We start from the raw sequence: 21,186 nt of genomic DNA, 5'->3' as shown, positions 1-21,186 counted from the left end.
GATCATTACTGCTATTATGACTCGACTTGCGTAGGAATTTTAAATTCCATCTGAATGTCAGTAATAACCCTCTTAGCAAATTATCCTGAATAAAATCACGAAGGCATTTTATATAATAGGTGTTGAATTACTGGATAGATTTGCTAATTAAATACTCTTTGTTCTGCTGCAGTTGACATTACAGGGTAAGATCTTGAACAATTATTCTCAACAGCTGTACTTTGTTAAGGGAAAAATTAACCACAAAGTTTATTTTTTTACACTTGAAGTTGGCAGATTTTTGAAATGTGCTTGAAAAAATTCCATCATCCAATTGGTAATGAGTAGATAAATATGCAGGTGTTGCTGTGAAATCAGATAACTGCAGACTGCCTTATTAATGAATTTAGCAAGCCTTTATGGCCCTGTTTTCTAGCTGTTGGCACTTATAATGTGATTTTCTGTCAGAAAGGGTAGCTTTAATAGTAGGCTTGTCACTTCCAAGTGAACTTAGAAATGGTCATCTCGTAATCACCACACCCTGTGTCCATAGACTTTTCTGGATACCTGTGGCTATTTTTAAAAAATTATTTCCTTGTGTAAGTCTTGAGTTGTTGGCTTCTTTTTTTTTTTTTTTTTTTTTTTTTCTTTTTTTTTTTTTTTTAATATATAATCCATTTTATTGTATTGTTGTTGACAATCTTTACATAGTTAACTATAGTTGAAGGAAAATCAAGAAAGAGAAGGAAAAAAAAAAAAAAAGGTTCAGGGGGATAGGGAGGTGGGCAATGCTATTATGTCCATATTGTTTCCATCATGTATCTGAGGTAAAAGGGGGTATTGAGGGAGAAGCCCCACCCGGTTTCCCGCCCACCCCAAGTCCCATATGTGGGGCATGCTCTGAGATATGTGCTCAAGTGGAGTTAATAGTTCTCCAGTTATGAGTCACTGCCAGTTTCGCTCGATGAGGTGGTCCACTGATTGATATGGTCTATCATGAAGTCTCCATTTGTACCATATTTCGCTGCCAACATGTAGCTGAGATGAATGATTGTCCTATTCTGTCTTCTGTCTTTTCTTGGTTAGAATTCTGAGTCCAGCAGTTCATGTGGGGAGATCTCCAAAGATACTTTGAGGTATCCCCAGACCAGATTCTTGTATGTTCTAGCAAGCACAGGGCCCGGCACAGTCCATCACCCTGATCAGCTGGTGGTTGCAATTGCTGTGTTGGTTCTGTTTTCAGTCCCGAGTTGCACTGGAACCAATGGGTGTTGCAGTCCAGTCTGGTTCGGCCCTTACATCAACCAGTGGGAGCTGCAGCCTAGTCGGGGCGACCCACAATAACCCCCACCAAGCCTGCCCCCTACCCTGGTTTGCAAATTTGTGTAGCAGAAGACCAGTCTGTCCCCCATCCCATTTGACTCTGGTACTTGTCAATGGGTATTAAAGCTTAGTTCTATCTAATCGACTCAACCATCCAGCCCTCACAGATGTTGTTGAGTGCCTCTGTCTAGCCATCCCAGCCCCCGTCCTAGTTTTCATGCCCTCCCACGGGAATAGTGACCCAAGAAGGGGGAACCCACTTTTTCCCTCCCAGGTCTCTCTGTCCCGGTTTATGCACTCTTTAGGTGGTCCTGTGATTTGACTCGACAGAATTAGTCCCCAGTGCCAGCTTCTGCCAGCTGATGCTGTGGCCCTGATCTTGTCCACATGCAGCGCACAGGTGTTGTAGCCTTGCTTAGTCGTGTCTGTCTCTATCCCAGCCAACACTCTCCAGTGGGAGTGGTTGTCCAGCGAGGGGACCAGCCCCTTAACCCCCCCGCCAGCTCTGCCCCTCCCTTCCTGGATCTCACCTGTGCTGGATGGGTGTTGCATTCATATCCAGTACAGGCAACCACGCCCTGGCGTTCCAGAATGTGTACTGGTTTTGTCGCAACCAAACCCGGCCCATTCCACACTCTGTTCTGGTGATCGGATTTGCCAGAGGATGACCTGAACTGATTCAGCCTGGCCTGCTCCTGACCCATGCCGAATGCATGCCAGTGGGAAACTTTCCATGGCCTATTCTGGGCTGTTTCCAATCATGCTTCTCGCGCTTACCTGCAGGGACTGTGTCCTGCCAGAGGAGTTGCCCAGGCTCCTCCATCAGAACCCCTCCCAATGCCAGATTTTGCGCTTGCCAGGGGGTTCTTGAGCCAACCCTACTCAGTTCACCTCCTGTCCTAGCAGGAACAGTGGCTTTTCCTGGCTGGCTTTCACCCCATTCTGACTCTTGTTGTTGGATGTTTCAGCCCAGCCATGGCTCGTCCATACCCACATACAGCTCACACATGGCTCAGAAGGGGATTGAGACCCAGCCTAGTCAGTCCCACATCTACCCTGTTTCTCCATAACACCAGATGGTGCTGGGATCTGAACCGGCCTGGTGCATCCAATCCCAGCCCACACTAGTGCCTCGGGTGACTGCAACTGTTTCCTAGATAGAACGCAGCCCCCATTCCAGCACATACACCCCTTGGTGGGAACCTCATCCCAGCTGTGGCTTCCCAGATTGGGACCGTTCCTAGCTGTAAATCACGCACCTGCACGTGGTTGCTCCGAGGACCATTAGGTGCCAGCCTGCTACACAAGCCGGAGCTTATCTTTTACTTGATAGGTGTTCAAAGCTCAGCATTATTAAGGGATTGGAAGTTCTTCAAAGGAAGAGTTACTGGCATTGGGAATCTTTAGGATTGACTCAGATCCCAGAAACAGTGGGGTCACTCTAGAGCTATCTCAGCAGCGATTCAGATGTCCAATACCCCAGAGCTCCCCGGCCGGGCGGCCAGTAGGCACAGCCTGGCGCCAAATGGGAAGCAGGCCGCACCCAGGCATGTCCGGGCCCAGCCCGCCATGAGCCATGGGCACATGGCGGACTGGGTTCGGGATCCGAGCTAGACGTCCTCTCCCGCAGCCCTCGGCTCGCCTCTGGCAGCCGGAAGTTAAATCCTGCAGGCCCGAGGTTGCGCCCCTCCCCAATCCCGTTCACCCACCACCCAATGAGGGTGTTGGGTGGGTCCCGGACATGCCCAGTCACGGAGGCCTCCCCCCTCGGCGTACTCACCCCAGAAGGAAGCAGGCCGCACCCAGGCATGTCCGGGCCCAGCCCGCCATGAGCCATGGGCACATGGCGGACTGGGTTCGGGATCCGAGCTAGACGTCCTCTCCCGCAGCCCTCGGCTCGCCTCTGGCAGCCGGAAGTTAAATCCTGCAGGCCCGAGGTTGCGCCCCTCCCCAATCCCGTTCACCCACCACCCAATGAGGGTGTTGGGTGGGTCCCGGACATGCCCAGTCACGGAGGCCTCCCCCCTCGGCGTACTCACCCCAGAAGGAAGCAGGCCGCACCCAGGCATGTCCGGGCCCAGCCCGCCATGAGCCATGGGCACATGGCGGACTGGGTTCGGGATCCGAGCTAGACGTCCTCTCCCGCAGCCCTCGGCTCGCCTCTGGCAGCCGGAAGTTAAATCCTGCAGGCCCGAGGTTGCGCCCCTCCCCAATCCCGTTCACCCACCACCCAATGAGGGTGTTGGGTGGGTCCCGGACATGCCCAGTCACGGAGGCCTCCCCCCTCGGCGTACTCACCCCAGAAGGAAGCAGGCCGCACCCAGGCATGTCCGGGCCCAGCCCGCCATGAGCCATGGGCACATGGCGGACTGGGTTCGGGATCCGAGCTAGACGTCCTCTCCCGCAGCCCTCGGCTCGCCTCTGGCAGCCGGAAGTTAAATCCTGCAGGCCCGAGGTTGCGCCCCTCCCCAATCCCGTTCACCCACCACCCAATGAGGGTGTTGGGTGGGTCCCGGACATGCCCAGTCACGGAGGCCTCCCCCCTCGGCGTACTCACCCCAGAAGGAAGCAGGCCGCACCCAGGCATGTCCGGGCCCAGCCCGCCATGAGCCATGGGCACATGGCGGACTGGGTTCGGGATCCGAGCTAGACGTCCTCTCCCGCAGCCCTCGGCTCGCCTCTGGCAGCCGGAAGTTAAATCCTGCAGGCCCGAGGTTGCGCCCCTCCCCAATCCCGTTCACCCACCACCCAATGAGGGTGTTGGGTGGGTCCCGGACATGCCCAGTCACGGAGGCCTCCCCCCTCGGCGTACTCACCCCAGAAGGAAGCAGGCCGCACCCAGGCATGTCCGGGCCCAGCCCGCCATGAGCCATGGGCACATGGCGGACTGGGTTCGGGATCCGAGCTAGACGTCCTCTCCCGCAGCCCTCGGCTCGCCTCTGGCAGCCGGAAGTTAAATCCTGCAGGCCCGAGGTTGCGCCCCTCCCCAATCCCGTTCACCCACCACCCAATGAGGGTGTTGGGTGGGTCCCGGACATGCCCAGTCACGGAGGCCTCCCCCCTCGGCGTACTCACCCCAGAAGGAAGCAGGCCGCACCCAGGCATGTCCGGGCCCAGCCCGCCATGAGCCATGGGCACATGGCGGACTGGGTTCGGGATCCGAGCTAGACGTCCTCTCCCGCAGCCCTCGGCTCGCCTCTCTTGAGTTGTTGGCTTCTTGAACATTCATGTGGTATGGATTTTTTTTTAATGCAGTGAAGCATAATGAAAAGAAAATGAAACGTTAAGATCTAGCTTGTCGGTCAAGCTCTTGACTAGTTCTGTTGGTTTGAGCAAATGCCCAATGCCTGATTATCCTCACTTGTCCAGTGGGATTTATAGAAAGTACTATCTACCCCGTAGGTACATTCATTTAGCATTCCATAACCATTTATAGACAGCCCACATGTACTAGCCCCTTGGGTAGTTCACTGCATGTGCAGCAGTAGGCAGCTTTGGGGTGAGCCTGCTCATTACCACTGAGGTGGTCATTGGGCTGTGTGTGATACTGTGGTACCCACCATCCAGAATTGCCTAGTGCAGAAGCCTTAGATGATGGGAGTCCTTCTGGTTGTGAACGTCTTCCCAGAGAGCAGACTGAAGAGTTAGCACGCTATGGTGAATTAACTTTCACTTAGGACAGAGCATTGTCATCAGCTCCTCCATTGAGCATCACTGGACGGTGATGAAAGTTGATCACAAGAATTGATACAGCCTGTATAGAAGTCCACCACTGGGCCATCATTATTTTTTTAAAAAATGAAATATGTAACCTTTTAATGAGTGGTTCAAATTGTTTGTATTGGAGAAATGGAGGGGGGAGGGGAGAAAGAGAATGCTTCCACCCACCAAGTCACTGCCCAGTTTCTCAGAGTGCAGAACAGTTTGGGCTGGGCCAGGTTGAAAATGGGGAGCCGGGAACTTGGTCCTCATCTCCTATATCAGTGGCAGAGACCCAACTGCTTGAGCCATTCTCTCCCTCCCTGTGTCCTCATTAGTTGGAAGCTGCAATTAGGATGGAGTGAGGAGCTGAACACAGCTACTATGAATGTGGGATGAGCACAGTTTAACTACTAGGCCAAATATGCATTCTAAACACATGGAAACTTTGTCTCAGCTTACTGGCAGAGTTGCAGATTATATGTGTGCTTACAGTGGGGAAAATTAGAAGCATTATACATGTACTTTTATAGACCCTGACTTAGATAAATTATTGTCTAGTGATACAATGGAGTACTGCGCAATCATGAAAAAGAGTAGGACAGCTCTTTGTGTGTGGATTCAGGATAAACTCTAAGATAAGATGTTAGGTGAGAGAAGCAGTTGCAGCATAGCTTGCAGGATAAATTTCTGTTTAACAAACCCATCAAAAGGTTTCAGCACCAAATTCCAAATTGTTTTGGAAGCCCTCAGATTGTTCATAGAAATGATTGTGTGGTGGGAGGGCAGAGCGGGGATAGAGGATGAGTTTCAGAGTTGAAGGTTGCTGGTGAAAATAAATTCAGGAATGCCATATTAAGTTTAGCATCCCTTGTAACTCAAGAGTAGGAGAACCTGGTTACTGAATATGCTGAGTTGTAGTGAAAAGTTGACAAATTACTTATAATGTGTTTTACTTAGTGGTTGCCTTCTGAAGTTTTCCATTGTGATGAGTAAATCCAAGCCCAGCAAGGTGCAAGGAGAGGAATGTGGAGAGGACTCTTGATAAGTAGTTCTGCACTAAGTATGATTAACTGGACTTGGTCTCATTACTGCCCCTTTCTCAAGGGAATTGTCAAATGGTCTTCCACAATGTATTTCTTTGTCATTTAAATATTAGAAAATGAAGGTAAATAGAGAAGCGTGGATTCTTTTTATAGGTTGGTTGGCTTCCAGTGCCTAGCAGTGAAGTAATTGGGATTACTATGATCTCTTTCCGTCAACTGACAGTCTTTTGAGTGCTAGTCCATGTGAATTCTTCAGTTAGTCACAAACATAGGCTCTCACCCCTAGGAGCTCATGGTCTAGTGGGAGAGAGGTGCAAACCTGTCAACTAATGATGCAAAACACCGTTCAGGTGCTAGAATAATAAAACCAGTACAAATCAGGGGAGAGCTTGCAATGAGGTTTGGCTAGTCAGTTCAGGCTTTACGGAAGAAGGGTTGGAGTTGAAGCTGGTAAAATTGAATTACAGGAAGGAGACTAGGGTGAAATTCTAGATAGGGATGCAGTGGCTGAGTAGGAGTATAAACAGATGGAAGAGTGGGAGATTGGTGCTGGCCAGCAGGAGGGTTTGTGTAAGGATGCATTTGCAAAATATGAGCTGGATTGTTTTCCCGTTTAGCTGGTAGAGAGGCATTGAAGACATTGAGAGATCTGTAGTGATAGAGTGATTTTTGAGAATCTCATAGAAGAGATGTGAGTAAATTAACCTTCAGTGACAGCTGCATAGTGCTTTCTGCCATGACACCTATATCCTCAGACATGGCCCTACATGATCACAGTGATGGTAACCATAGCTTCAAGCAATTGTCAGTCTTAAAAGGCAGGTTTTGTTTTCATTGCTCATTGAGAAAGAAGACCCAAGTTTTCTAGAGAGGTTTTTTAGTTGTCCAGAATTTTTTGTCACACACCTAAAATGGATTATTGTTTCCAGAGCCAAATTGCCATGATTACCCCAGGCTGTTGAGCCCTAACTTATCTGTCAGTGTAGGGAATCATATTGGTGGCAGGGTCCCAAGTGCTTGAGCCATCATTTGCCGCTCCTTTGGGGGGAACTTTAAAAAGATGTGGAACAGGCATTTGGACTGACACTTAAAGGACCCACACGTCCTATCAGAGAACCTGGATTCAGTGCCTGTCTGTGACCTGTGATGCTAGATTCCTACCAGTACCCACCTTGGAAGGCTGGGGGTGATGGCTTCAGTAATTGGACTTTGCCACCACATGGAAAATCTGGATTGCGTGTCTGGCTTCTGAGTTTTGCTACTGCGTGGTCCTGTTCCTCATGGGTGTTTCGAGAGTCAACACAGCAGTGGGGAGCATGCTTGTTCTATCAAATAAATAATTTTTAAGCTTTATATATATATGTGTGTGTGTGTGTGTGTGTGTATAAATCTTATTGGATGGGTAGACTTACAGAGAGAAAGAGATGCAGAGAGAAAGATCCTCCATCCACTGGTTCACTGCTCAAGTGGCCACAACAGCCGGAACTAAGCCGATCTGAAGCCAGGAGCCAGGAGTTTCTTCCGGGTCTCCCACGAGGGTACAGGGTCCCAAGGCTTTGGTCCATCCTCTACTGCTTTCCCAGGCCGCAAGCAGGGAACTGGATGGGAAGTGGAACAGCCAAGACATGGATTGGCACCCATTAGGGATCCTGGCATGTTCAAGGCAAGGATTTAGCCACTAGGGCTCGTAATTAATTTTTAAAAGACTATTTGAGGGCCCAGTGCTGTGGCATATTATGATAAACTTCTGCCTATGGCGCTATCCCCTATCCTTCAGCCTATCCCAGGTGGATGCTGATCCATTTCCCATCCAGCTCCCTGCTTGTGACCTGGAAAAGCAGTTGAGGATGGCCCAAGTCCTTGGGACCCTGCCACCCACGTGGGGAGACCCAGAAGAAGCTCCTGGCTCCTGGCTTTGGACTGACTTAGCTCTGGTGATTGCAGTCATTCATTTGAGGAGTAAAACAGTGGATAGAAGATCTCTCTGTCTCTCTCCATCTCTCTGTAACTCTGCCTTCCAAATAAAAATGAAATCAATAAAAATTTTTTAAAAGGCTATTCAACTAAGCATCTGTATTTTTGTTAAAGATTCTTAGGTGATTTCACTGTATAACAGATACTAAAATTAGTAGCATGGCCTCCCCAGAATCCACTGTCACTCCCAGGACAGGCCTCCTCCACAAGGCAAGATCATAAACCTCTGAGCAAAATTGGGAAATAGTAATGAAGGGAGTGGGCCCTGGACATAGGAATACCAGCGGCTCGCTGTGAAACTGCTCTGAAGACCGAATTTATAGAACTGTGTAATGTGGAGGAAGACAAAGGCAGACACAGCAACATTAAGATTTGAACTTGGTTGACAGGGAGAGCAATCGAAGTAGGCCAAAGAAGCAAAAATAAAGTCCATCTTTATGTGGCTTTCTGTAAAAGTGACTTCTGGCTCAAGCTGATAAGTTTGAAAGGTGGGTGATAATGGAGAGGCAGTGTTGTGGAGGGTCCCAGGCTGGAGTGGCCCAGTGCCTTCCTCTGCGTCCACCATTCCTAGGCATTTCACAAATGGGATTATTAACAGTGGTTGGCTCTTGAGGATTTCAGACAGTGAAACGAGGAAATGCATGAGGGGCCCCTGTGGAATATGGCACACGTCTCCTCATTATGTCCTATTAGGCCTTTTTTAAGAGTTCTTCTTTTGTGTGTGTGCATCCATGTCATAACTTAGCTTGGGTCTGTAGGCCTGGTACAAACCCATCTGCAATCAGAAAATTACTAAATTTTCTTTGATCCCAGGCTCCCCCCCCCTTTTTTTTTACTGGTTCCTGTGCTGACTCTAGGCAATTCAAGGATACTTGAAAAAGTTTGTGGAGAAGTTGGAATTTAGAACTTTATTTTGTCATAAAAATTTTGAAATCCATTTGTAGTTTTTTCGTAGTGTGCACTTTATATTAGCTTTTTGAAGACCCCTTGTACGGTCAGGATCTCTATGTTGAAGAAACTCATCCTAGATAGGAATTTTAAATATAATGCATTTCTTTTAACTTTTTAAGAATTGCCAGGTTTGGAGGCAGACATTTGGAGTAATGATTACACTGCTGTTTGGGATGATCACATTCCAAGTTCAAGTGCTTGTTCTAGCCCTGGCTCTGCTGCTACTTGCAGCTGTCTGCTGATGGACCCCTGGGGTTCAGCAGGGTATGACTCCATGATTGGATTCCTGCCATGTGGGAGACCTGGACTGATTTCCTAGCTCCAGGCCTTAGCGTGGCCCAGTTTTAGGTGTTCTGCTTTAGTACTAAATGAGCAAATTGGAGATCTCTCTGTCTCTGCCTTTTAAATATAATCAGTAAATTTTAAAAAAAAAGAAGAAAATGAATTTTTAAAATTAAGCTACTAGAAATACTAGATTTAAAAGATTCTTAAGGTAATTTTCCTTAGCCGTGCAATTCTATTTAAATTTAATAATGAGAGTAGCTTGCCTTTTTGCCTTATTTTTGAAAGATTTTTTTGAAGCTTCCTTTATTTGAAAGATAGAGATAAATTGATTGCTCTTCCATCTACTTGTTCATTCCTCGGTGGCTGCAATGGGCAGGACTAGTCCAGGCTGAAGCCACGAGCCCTGAGCCAAGAACCTTAACCTGGTCTCCCACAAGGTGGCAGGCCCTGAGCACTTAGGCCATGCTCTGCAGCCATCCTGGGGCACCAGCAGGGAGTTGGATTGAAATTGGAATAGTTTAAACTTCAAGATGGGATGCTGTTATCACAGATGGTGGTTTGATTTGTTATTCCACAACACCATCCCTTACAAAAATATTTTTAAAATATCTATTATAGATATCACATGCTTGCCTGTCTGTGGCTAATAATCAGGCAAACATGTTTCTATATTTTGTTAATGTTGTTTTGAGGATTCTTACTAGGAAATCTTGAAGGATTTTACAAAGATGTATATATGAAATGGCAAAAACATTGAGAGTGACATACATGTTTTCCTGTTTAGGTCTTTAGTGATGATGTAATTTGTTGATATTAATTTTTGTTTTATTTAGATTCTGATGCATACGAAAGAGATGGTGCAGAAGGTAACGCTGCGTACTTTCCTTATGTAACAGCTCTCACATGTCGTACCTGGTGACATTTTTGTATTCAAGAGAAATTGTAACTGAGACTGCAAATTGCTTCTTAAGATGCCTCGTTTACATTTATAATCCCTCCTAATGGATTATAGCTTTTTGCTTGAACCAACACTGCTTGAAGCCTATATGTGAGAGTGTTTCAAGCAAATTGATTACAGAGTTAATTCGAGTTTATTTCCAGGCCTTTATACTATATGTGTTCTAGTGTTGTTTGTTATTAATTTTTTTGGAACTCATTCTAGTAAATGCTTGAAACTGCTAAGAATTCAGTACGGACTTGTACCCCTGCATCATATAAAATCCATCACAGTTTTGCTTCTGAAAATTGACTTGCCCACCATGCATGTGGCATAGTGGGTGATATATAGAGCTCTATTTTGCAGTCTCCTTTTCGCCAACATTTAATTCTGCATTTTCTTTCAGTTGAAACAGAGTGCAAAATCCCTTCCATACTAGTCTACATTTTGAGAAAATTTGACAGGTTTAAGAAAACTTCTCACCTTTCTAATTTATTGGGGCTTAGCCTTCAGTTGTATACCCAAGTTCATTTAATAACACAGACCTTTGAAAAGTCCTGGGAACTTATATTTGCTGGAATGTGGAAAATCTTTATTGTGTATTATGATCACTGTTACTGGTTTTATTAATTTTCATAATTTTACTTAGATGAATCTTGAAGTTATATATGGAGATACAGATTCTATTATGATAAACACCAATAGCACCAACTTGGAAGAAGTATTTAAACTGGGAAACAAGGTATGATAATTTGATAAAATTATCTGTTTGGGTCATTTTTGTTTTTAACATGGAACAACATGGATTCATATATATGTGCTTCTGAAAGTCTAAACTTGGCACCTGTCAATTCTTCATTGTTTTTCTTAGTAATCTTTACTATAGTTGTTTTGAGGATGTAAGTTAAAGATAATATTTTTTCCTTAATCTATAGCTTCTCCCTTTGAAAACTGTCTAAATTTGAGTCATGGTGGTAGACATTCAGCCCAAGACTTAAGATGCTTATTACCCGTATCAGCGTAAACTGGATTCAAGCTCTGACTCCACTCCCAGTTCCAACCTCCTGCTCATTGGAACCCTGGAAGGCAGCAGGTGGCTGATGACTCAGGTTGCTGTCCTAGCTGCCCACATGGGAGACCTGGCTGATACTTTGTTCTTGGCTCCTGACTTGTGCTTGGCCATACCTGGCTGTTACAAGCATTTGGGAGAGAGGCAGCAGATGGGCATGCTTTTGCCATCTGCTTCTCTTATACACATACACACACACACACTCCCTCTTTACCAAAAAAAAGGGTATTTTAGCATTTCTACATTCTCATGCATAAGGAAGTGTATGTCTAGTCATATTTTGCTACATTTTACACATAGTTAGAAATACCTACATAAATACACAAACGTAAGTACTAGAAATCTATCTGAAAAAGCAAGGGTTCATTGAGAAGTCACTATTTGTTGTCTTATAGCAGCAATTTACAAGTGTCTCTAAGCACTTACTGTGTTCAGATGTTGTCCCAATGAACAAATTAACATATCCTTGAAGACATAGATTGAGTTATATTTCTTTCCTGGAATGTATGATATTTGAACTCTGCACTGCAGAATGAGCTTGGCATCTTGTGCTCATACTGAGCCTTGTAAATGTGGAGCTATTCCCTAGACGCCATGGTCTGCACCTTGACCTTGTCAGTGCAAAACACAAGTCTGTCCCGTTATTTGTTCATAAGGTATTGATTTCCTTGTAGTCAAGGTCTTAAGGGTAGTGTTAGATGATATTAATGAGGATACATACATTTGTTTCTGACCACCTATCTATTAATTTAACTAATTAAGTTGTTTGAAAGCGAGAACATAAGTATTTAAAAATGGCTTTCTTTGTTTTACATGTTTTCCATACACGTCCTGGGACTGATCTAACCCATCTTGTCTTTTGGTTCATTGAGGTGATATATTTATATTATTGTCTCTGTATTTTTAAAGTCTATTTTTGTCCTTGCAATTTTCAGTGATTTTGGAGTTGTAACTAAAATAATACAATATTAGAGTAAATGCATTTGGGTGTTGTATGATTTTGTTTTATTTAGCTTAGCTCTTGGAAATTAGGAACACATTCATTTTTTCCTCGTGAAATGTTTCAAAGTTCATATTAATGTTTGGAATATTCACAGATAAAAACTGAAGTCAATAAGTTGTACAAGCTGCTGGAAATCGACATTGATGGTGTTTTCAAGTCCTTGCTGCTGCTGAAGAAAAAGAAATATGCCGCTTTGGTTGTTGAGTCGACATCAGATGGAAATTATGTCACCAAACAGGAGCTGAAAGGATTAGATATAGTTAGGAGAGACTGGTGTGATCTTGCTAAAGACACCGGAAAGTGAGTTCAGGCTTCACTTTTGTTTTTGTTGTTTTTTTCAAGTTTTAGTACTAATGACATGCAGATTGTTATATACCAGTCAAGTACAAGGATGCACTTTCATTATTTTTATCATTATCATATACTCTTAACAGTTCCTACTTTTTAGAAGTAGGATTTCACAGGCAGGTTGAAACATAGGAAAGGCCAAATTTTCTCAAAAAATGTTTCTGGTAAGGTATATTTTAAGGGTTTCAACTCTGGTGAGGAAAAACTTTCATACTTTAGATCTTAACATGCTTGGTTTTATTGATGCTGTTTTATTTTACTTTAATTTTTATATGAGAAAATGTGTTGTTTTATATTCCTGATTCTTCTAGGGCCACCTCAGTTAAGCGTTCAGGATTGAAAGAGGGCCAAGAAATAAAGCTTGCTTCTACTGATATCATTTGCATGTAAAAGATTCTTACTAATCTCAGGTGAATTGAAGAGCTAGTTCTCATACTGTATATACCTCAGAAATAATAAATTTCATGACCTTAGCTTCCTACCTGAGACTGACAACTGTGATAAGCTCTCCTTTTTCGTTTGGGTCATACTAATGTACAAAACAGCCCATTGAAAAACAAAGAAATTTTCTAGTGTTTTATGCACCATGTTTCAGATACTGCTAATTTGTGAACAGAAGAAGTTTTCTTTTGCTTTTAAAGCTGAGGTTGAAATTAATTTTAATGCTGCTGTGAGTACTAGCGTTTTAAAGCTCACTTTTCAGTCTTCCTGCTTCTTGCTTTCAAGTTGAGAGATTAAGCAATTGTGGCTTTTGTGAAACTACTTTTGATTAGGCATAGTTGAACATCTTAGTATAGGTCATTGTTAGCCTTTTATGAAATGTAGTTTAAAATGTTTCATTGCCCCCAAATGTACCCAGAGATGAAACTACTTTGTATAGACTGTCGATTAGAGTGTTGTCTTTAGCTTTGTGTTTTCTAAGAAAAGATGCATCATAATAGAAGTAAATTTCTCTGAGTTAGAAATGTATTAGTAATTAAAGCTATACAAATGTTTTTTGTCAGGGTTCTTTTTCTGACAAATTGTAATGCAGCTGTTAAATCCTTGCTCTGCATTTTCTCCAAAATGTATAAAATATTGGCTTTCTTACTCCTTTTTCCTTTGGGTCTGGTAGAGTAACTGAAGTTTTGAGAGATAGCCTAAGATTGGAGAACGCTAAGCAGTTTATAAGGATGCTGAAGAAAGAAAAACTCTAAAATCTTTTTTTTTTGTTTTGTTCTCATGAGGATGAGTGTCTAATCCCCTTGCTAATGGTTACCTTAGAACTGAGGCCTTGTCCTTTATGAGAACAGTGGAATCTTGGTCTTTTAAAAATAACTACCTGTTGACTTTGAAATTGCATTTTATTTGAAGCTTTAGCTGACATAGAAAGTAACATCCAGTATGTTTAAGGACAAACCTGACAAAATTCTAACTTTGAGAACTTTGAGAAGCTAGAGTTAATGTTAAAAAACCAAATCGTAACAGCCTTTCGAGAATTAATGCTCATGTTTGCTTACTCTAGTCCATCTGTCAATCCCGCGGCATTTCTCTTCCCTTTCTCTGCTTTGTGAGTTTATAATAAGTTCTCCATTTTTCTCTCTCCTTTTAGTTTTGTCATTGGCCAAATTCTCTCTGATCAAAGCCGAGACACTATAGTGGAAAACATCCAGAAGAGATTAATAGAAATTGGAGAAAGTGTCCTAAGTGGCAATGTCCCAGTGAGCCAGTTTGAAATCAACAAGGTAAATGTAACATTTATTGCTGAACTCAGCTGCTGTTATGTGTTTTTCTCCTCCTGCAAATAGTACCACCTCATCCTTGCATTTGAAATGAATTCTAGCTGGTGGTGAAAGCCGTGTAACGGCCGTGTCGTAGAATAAGCACTAGCCGATCTCTAGCAGCTCTGCCTGCTGTGAAGGCCTTCTCTGCCAAACTTCAGTGCTTGGAAACCTTGCTTCTGGAAATCTTACCGATTTAGATGTTTATGCACAGGAGACTAGAGAGTACTGCCTTCCATGTTGTCTTCCTATGTGGTAGTTGTTTGGGGTATATAGTCTTTTTTTTAAAAGATTTATTTATTTATATTGGAAAGCTGGATATACAGAGAGGAGGAGAGACAGAGAGGAAGATCTTCCATCTGATGATTCACTCCCCAAGTGAGCCGCAAAGGTGCGCGCCCATCCGATGCCGGGAACCTGGAGCCTCTTCTGGGTCTCCCACGCGGGTGCAGGGTCCCAAGTCTTTGGGCCGTCCTCGACTGCTTTCCCAGGCCACAGGCAGGGAGCTGGATGGGAAGTGGAGCTGCCAGGATTAGAACCGGCGCCCATATGGGATCCCGGCGCGTTCAAGGTGAGGACTTTAACATGAGGCCACGCTGCCAGGCCCAGGGTATATAGTCTTCTAAGCTTGGTGTGTGTGTGTGTGTCTGTGTGACTTCACAGATGTTGTACCTTGTATGTAAGTTACAGGTGGTGATCCTTCCAGGGAGGATAATCCTAATGCTTCTTGGGATAGAGGTGGTAGTACTGTTCGTTGCGTGTTTAGTGCACATGTGATTTTCTTAAAATAAGTTGCACTTCATAGGCAATTTTTACTGTTTAAAAGAGGATGATTTTTCTTACTTAATTTTAGGAACAAGACCTTGATTTCTGAAGTGCTTGGGGCACAGTTTATTTTCTGTTTGAAAAGAGTGCGCTTACACACACGGAGGCTGATTTTGTAAATACCTCTTTACTCATTTGCGATAGATTTCATTGTTGAAGCTAATACATTTTTTTTAATGAAAAAGAATTTAATTATGACATTAAATGGAAGTTTTGGAATGAAACCTCATAATACTCCTATACTAAAGTTATGCCTGACATCTCTAGACATTTTCTTGTTCTTGAAAACATTTTATATTTTAACAGTTATGCTCTATATTATGTAGAGACCTATTTTTGCTTAACCTAAATATATTTTCCCCTACTTTTATATTACTTCAGAATCAGGCTATTCAGTGTCTTAATTTTCTATTGTAGTAACATGCCTTTAATATTTATTCTTTAAATTTTCATTTTTGCTATTGCAAATGATGTATTGAACATCTTTGCTTATCTACTTTTGGGGGAATTTTTATTTTAGGTTTTCTGGAATAAAATATTTAAGTCAGAAGATAGAAATAGCTGCTTTTGTTAAATTTCTTTGTTAAAGGTGTTACATGTTGAAAATAGAATGATTGCAGTCATCATTATTTTCTTTTGAAAGATTTATTGACTTATTTGAAAATCAGGGTTACAGAGAGAGAAAGACAGAGGGGTCTTCCATCTGCTAGTTCCCTCCCACCAAGGCTGCAACAGCTGGGATAGAGGCAGGTTGCAGCTTGGAGCCAGGATCTTTATCTGGGTCTCCCACATGGGTGGCAAGGACCCAGGCACTTGGGCCATTGTCCTCTGCTTTTCCCAGGAGTGTTAGCGGGGAGCTAGATCTGAAAAATCAGAAGTGGAACATCCAGGACAGGAACTAGAGCCCATATGAGATGTTGGTGTTGTAGGCACAACTTTATCTGCTGTGCCACAACATTGCCCCTGCTGTGATGTTTTAAATAAAATATTACTATAATCAAGGTAAAACTATTATTTCACACTTTAATTTTCATTTCTTTAATTTTTAGAGTGAATTTTTTTGCATATTCTTAAAAATTCTTATTTAATCTTACGTAAATTTTAAAAAATACCTTGACAGTGATTGTTCAGTGTCACAAAAGAAGACATTTATACAACAAGATAAGTGCTTTCGCACTGACTTTTCACTGTAGCGATGCTGTTTACACATGCTCACATTCAATCACTTGTGTCATATGGAAAGTAGGTTCCTTTCAGACTTGATTAAAATTCAACTTCCTTTTGGTCAGTTTTGGCATCAGTTCTGTATATTGCATCACTGCAATGTCTGTCTTCATACTCTTTATTAGAAGCAGTTGCAGAGATAAATTGGGAAGGCTGTTTGCAAACATCACATTTTTTTGGTGACAATATGACTTTAGAGTGGTGGGCCCATGCTGTCATCCTTTCATGTGAATAATGACATACTATTACTAGTGTGCAAGGAGAGACGTAGAATGGTGAACACATTAGTAAGCTTCTGTATAGACTGTGTTCTTTTATTTTTGCATTTATATTGCTGAAATTTCCAAACTTATGCAGACTTCAGAGAATAGTGTCATGAATCCAAAGCATCCATCATTGCTTATTATTCACTTAAAATGAGTGATATGTTATTATTGCTAATAATAATACCTCCTGCCCAGGCTGTGAATTTCTTTTTCCAAGGAAGAACTGAGAACTGTAGAATTCCATACTACTTCACATAGTTTCTGGCATTAATTTTGTACTGGAGATTTATTCATGTATAGAATAGAGTTAAAAAGAGATGGAGCAGAAGGGAGAGCCTTCATCTGTAGGTTGTGGTGTATTTTTTTTTTTTTTAATGAAGATTTCTAAAACCAGCTTCCAAAATCCTAAATAGCCTCAATCTAATAATTTGAAGGTTTGTCAGTGACGTTGTAAATTTGCACTGAGGAATAATCTAATGAAGATAATGGTTTTCTTACATACAGTTAATATTTCTTTGTTTTTAAAAAATTATGTATTTATTTGAAAGGCAGAGTTGTAGAGAGCGTAAGAAAGAGATGTTCTATCAGTTGGTTCACTCCTCAAATGGCTGCTATGGCTTGGGCTAAGTGAGATTGAAGCCAGGAGCCTCGAGCTTCTTCCTGGGTCTCACGTGGGCTCAGGGGCTCAAGCATCTGATCCATGTTCTGCTGCTTTCCCAGGTCATTAGCAGTAAGCTGGATCGTAAGTGGAGCAGCTAGCTCTTAACTGGCGCCCAAATGGGATGCCAGCACTGCAGGTGGTAATTTTGCCTGATACACCACAAACATTGGCTCTGATTAATATTTCTAATATTGTATTGCTGGTTGAAATCAGGAGCACATAATCCATGTTTGGGGAGATACAAGTGGAGTCTCCTGCCGGGTCCGTGTGGTGGATGTGGGAAACAGGAAGATGTGAAGAGCATTGCTTCCTTGTGGCAGGGCCGCAGGGAGCTCCCCGCTGTGCAGCAGGGCTCCGGCGGAATGTTGCTTTGACCACCTGAATTCCCATTGCATGGACACCGGACTATCCCACTGAGATTTCTGTAATTTATTTAGGCATTGTCTGCCTCTGCGGAGTTAACAGTTAACCTATGGTATCTGTGTGAGCTTGGAAGCTGATGTTTCTGATATTGCTTTTAGCAATTAGGTTTCTCACTATTGCTGCCACGGCTGCCCCCTTTGATCCTATGCTAATCAAAGGCATAGCAGTTACCTTTGTTTAGAATCCTCTTCCATTGACCTTAGCTAATCAAGGGTGCTAGTCTTCAGGTATAGGGGAAACCCATTCTTTCCCTCTTTCTTTGATCTTTGGGTCCTGCCTCCTGTGTTACATTTCCTCCCTTAGCTGATTCAAGACTAGTTGTAGAATGAGGATTGTAGTAGGAATGTGTTACTGATTGATAGGCGCCAGCATGGATAACATCCTGCCTTAGGTGAAACAAACAGCAGAATTGGCCTTAGTAACACCCACTTGACCATGATGTAGAAAGTCGGAGCCAGAGTTTAACTGATTCTGTATAAATAAAGCGGACGGCTTTATTGCATAGTCCACTATCATCATGGAATTCTAGTGGTCCGTCTCTTTCTTTCTCTCTTTGCGCCAACTCCACGCACACTTCACGAGTTCCGAACCCCGGGCTGGAGCTGGACCCCGGCAGTCTCCTAAGCGGCCTTGTATACTAAGTGGGATATGGAAGTGCTTACTTGGGTAGGTAGAACTATGTGTGAGCACCTGCCTCATTTTAGATAGCTTTTCTCAAATTCTTGGTGTCATGTCACCATTATGAATAAGAGCCTCTTAAATAAGCCTTAGTGGGTGTTAGTATGTTGATATTTAGTATGTTAGAAATCAAAAAGTAGCCCATTATACGAAAAAAATTTTTTCATGAAAACTGGTTCCAAACCAAGAAAAATTACTGAAGGAATGACATTTTATGATTAAACACCTATAATATGTCACTGAATGGAAGACATCTGAATTTTTGTCTGATTTGGCATCCAGTCTATTACATTATGTTTTTGGCTGAAGCATACAAAGAAAGTCTAGTTTTAACTTTTCATACTGTTATATTAAAATCTGTTGGTTTATATTGTCTTTTGAATGGATATTTTACCCATGAATGACATTATGAATTAGTCATTTGTTCAGTGTTGGTTCCATGAATTATGCACATCTTCCAAAATTGGCACATTTCATTGTTTACTAATGACAATCATATTTTTAAATATTCTTGTAAAAATCTGTATATATTGGGAAGGTGTTAAGCTCGCAGGAGTGAAAACAAACTTTCTAAAGTCTGCTTAGTGCTGGCATGTATGGATTTTATCCTTGACAGTATCCTGTCATTTTTTCCTTCTTAAGTGTCCGACTCACGGAGTTCTTCAGATAAACTGTCTGCTAGATTCCTAAACTCAAAAAAACTGTTGTGTATATTCTTACTTTTTTATTTAAAAAATATTTTTAAAATTCATTTTCCTTTATAGGATGGAGGGAGAAAGAGAGCTATGTACGTATGTTTGCGCTCCAGATGCTCCCTGCCCCCCAGTTGGGGGTTTGGCTAGACTGGAGCCAGGAGCTGGGAATTCAATCTGGGATTCCCCCATGGGGGGGCAGGGCCTGAAGCAGGTGAACCATCACCTGCTGTCTCCCACAGTGCACATCTGCAGGAAGCTGGAATTGAAAGTGAAGTGAGAACTGACCTGATATGCTCTGGTAGGGGACGTGGGCATCCCATGAGACAGCCCAACTGTTGCCCCACACATGTGCCCCTGCCTGTGATTTTTTTTAAGTAGGAGTTGCATTCTCTCCCGTTGCCGGCTAGGGAAAACTTAGAAGTCACCATTCTCTGATTGCTTTTGCTTGAGCTGCTTTTCTTTTTTAATGGAATTTATCTTACAAATGGAAGATAAAGTTACAGGGAAAACAAGAGAGACAGAGGTTGCATGTGTTAGTTCATTCCCGAAATGACAACAGCAGCTTAGGGCTGTGCCAGGCGGAAGTTAGGAGCCTGGAGCTTTTTGCTGGTCTCCCACATGGCTGCAGTGGCCAAAATACTTGCAGCATCTTTTCCTTCTTTCCCAGACCCTAGCAGGAGTTGCATCAGAACTTGTTAGTAGAGCTGGTGTCCATATGGGATACCAGTACTGCAGGTAGTGGCTTAACTTACTATGCTACAATGCCAGATCCACAGCTTGTATTCTTCAGATATGCCTTATGTGTAATTTCTGTTTTATCAGAAAGTAGAGAAGACTTCTGGGATTGAGAACTTAAACTTAATCTTTACTGCTTCCTCAAGGATATTCTTAAGTCAAACCGATTTTTAATTTGAAACTGTGTATTGGTAAAGAAAACAATGACTATCCATGCTTATGGGGCACAAGTGGTGTTTCCCCCACTGTTCACGCACCATGAGCACAAGTAGTAGTCTAATTAAATTAGTTTATTTTTCTAATATTTTTATGAATTTTTTATTTGGAAGGCAGATTTATAGAGCGAGAGAGAGAGAGATAGAGAGATCTTCCATCTTCTGGTTCACTACCCAAATGGCTGCAGTGACTAGAGCTTAGCGTTTTTGGAGCCTGGAGCTTCTTCCAGGTCGCCCATGTGGGTGCAAGGGCTATCCTCCGCTGATTTCTCTGACCATAAGCAGGAAGCTGGATTGGAAATGCAGCAGCCTGGACTGGAATCTTGCCCATATTGGATGCTGTCAGTGTAGGCAGAGGATTAGCCTACTTTGCCATTGCGCCTGTCCAGAAGTCCATTTTGAAATTGATACACCCCTGAAAAATGGTCAGGAATCCCTAAGGGTCCGCAGACCATACGTTGAAGACATGTGAGTTTGACTTGCAGCACCCCAGTCCCATTCTTCCTCTGAACACTGGATATATTCTAGTCTTTTTTAAAAAAACATCCAAGTATTATTTGACATGGCCCATAAACTTATATCTCATTTTTTGATCAGGATTATAGCTGGCTGTGTTAGCTACTAAGTCAAGGAGAAGGGCTCCTTGAGAATGGAATTTTGTTGTGGTTGTGTCTCCACACAACTCCTGTCATGTTTATATTTATGTGGCTCCTGTGATTGTAGCAAAGATATGGTAGTGTAAAATGTATACAGAAGATTTTAATTTTAATGCCTTGTGGGTTTTTGTTTGTTTTCTCCTTTAGGCATTAACAAAGGATCCCCAGGATTATCCGGATAAGAAAAGCCTACCTCATGTACATGTTGCTCTCTGGATAAATTCTCAAGGTGGCAGGAAGGTGAAAGCTGGAGATACTGTGTCCTATGTCATCTGTCAGGTGAAACTATCAGAATTAATAAGACTTTCATACCACTTAGGAATCCACAGTAAAATCGAGATTGTCTTTTATTGAATAGTCTTGTGAATAATTGATGCTCTAAAGAGGTGATTTTAGTCTCATACTTGAAAAGTATCTAAAAAATACTCATTAGA

At 42.9% G+C, this 21,186-nt stretch overlaps 1 protein-coding gene across 4 annotated transcripts in view; it reads left to right on the top strand.

Moving 5' to 3' along the window:
• The window catches only part of POLA1 (DNA polymerase alpha 1, catalytic subunit), a 297,480-nt gene that overhangs the window by 106,255 nt on the left and 170,039 nt on the right, over positions 1-21,186 (top strand). For 2 of the 4 annotated variants that reach the window (XM_058659190.1, XM_058659189.1), the window contains exons 27-31: positions 10,091-10,123; positions 10,844-10,936; positions 12,361-12,566; positions 14,206-14,338; positions 20,900-21,031. In XM_058659190.1, coding sequence (XP_058515173.1) covers positions 10,091-10,123; positions 10,844-10,936; positions 12,361-12,566; positions 14,206-14,338; positions 20,900-21,031 — 597 coding nt within the window. The remainder of the gene's footprint in view (positions 1-10,090; positions 10,124-10,843; positions 10,937-12,360; positions 12,567-14,205; positions 14,339-20,899; positions 21,032-21,186) is intronic. The other 2 variants (XM_058659191.1, XM_058659192.1) reach the window with 2 other exon arrangements.

Source organism: Ochotona princeps, chromosome X, assembly GCF_030435755.1.
Source record: "Ochotona princeps isolate mOchPri1 chromosome X, mOchPri1.hap1, whole genome shotgun sequence".
Taxonomy (NCBI): domain Eukaryota; kingdom Metazoa; phylum Chordata; class Mammalia; order Lagomorpha; family Ochotonidae; genus Ochotona; species Ochotona princeps.
This window is presented reverse-complemented; position numbering and strand designations above follow the sequence as displayed.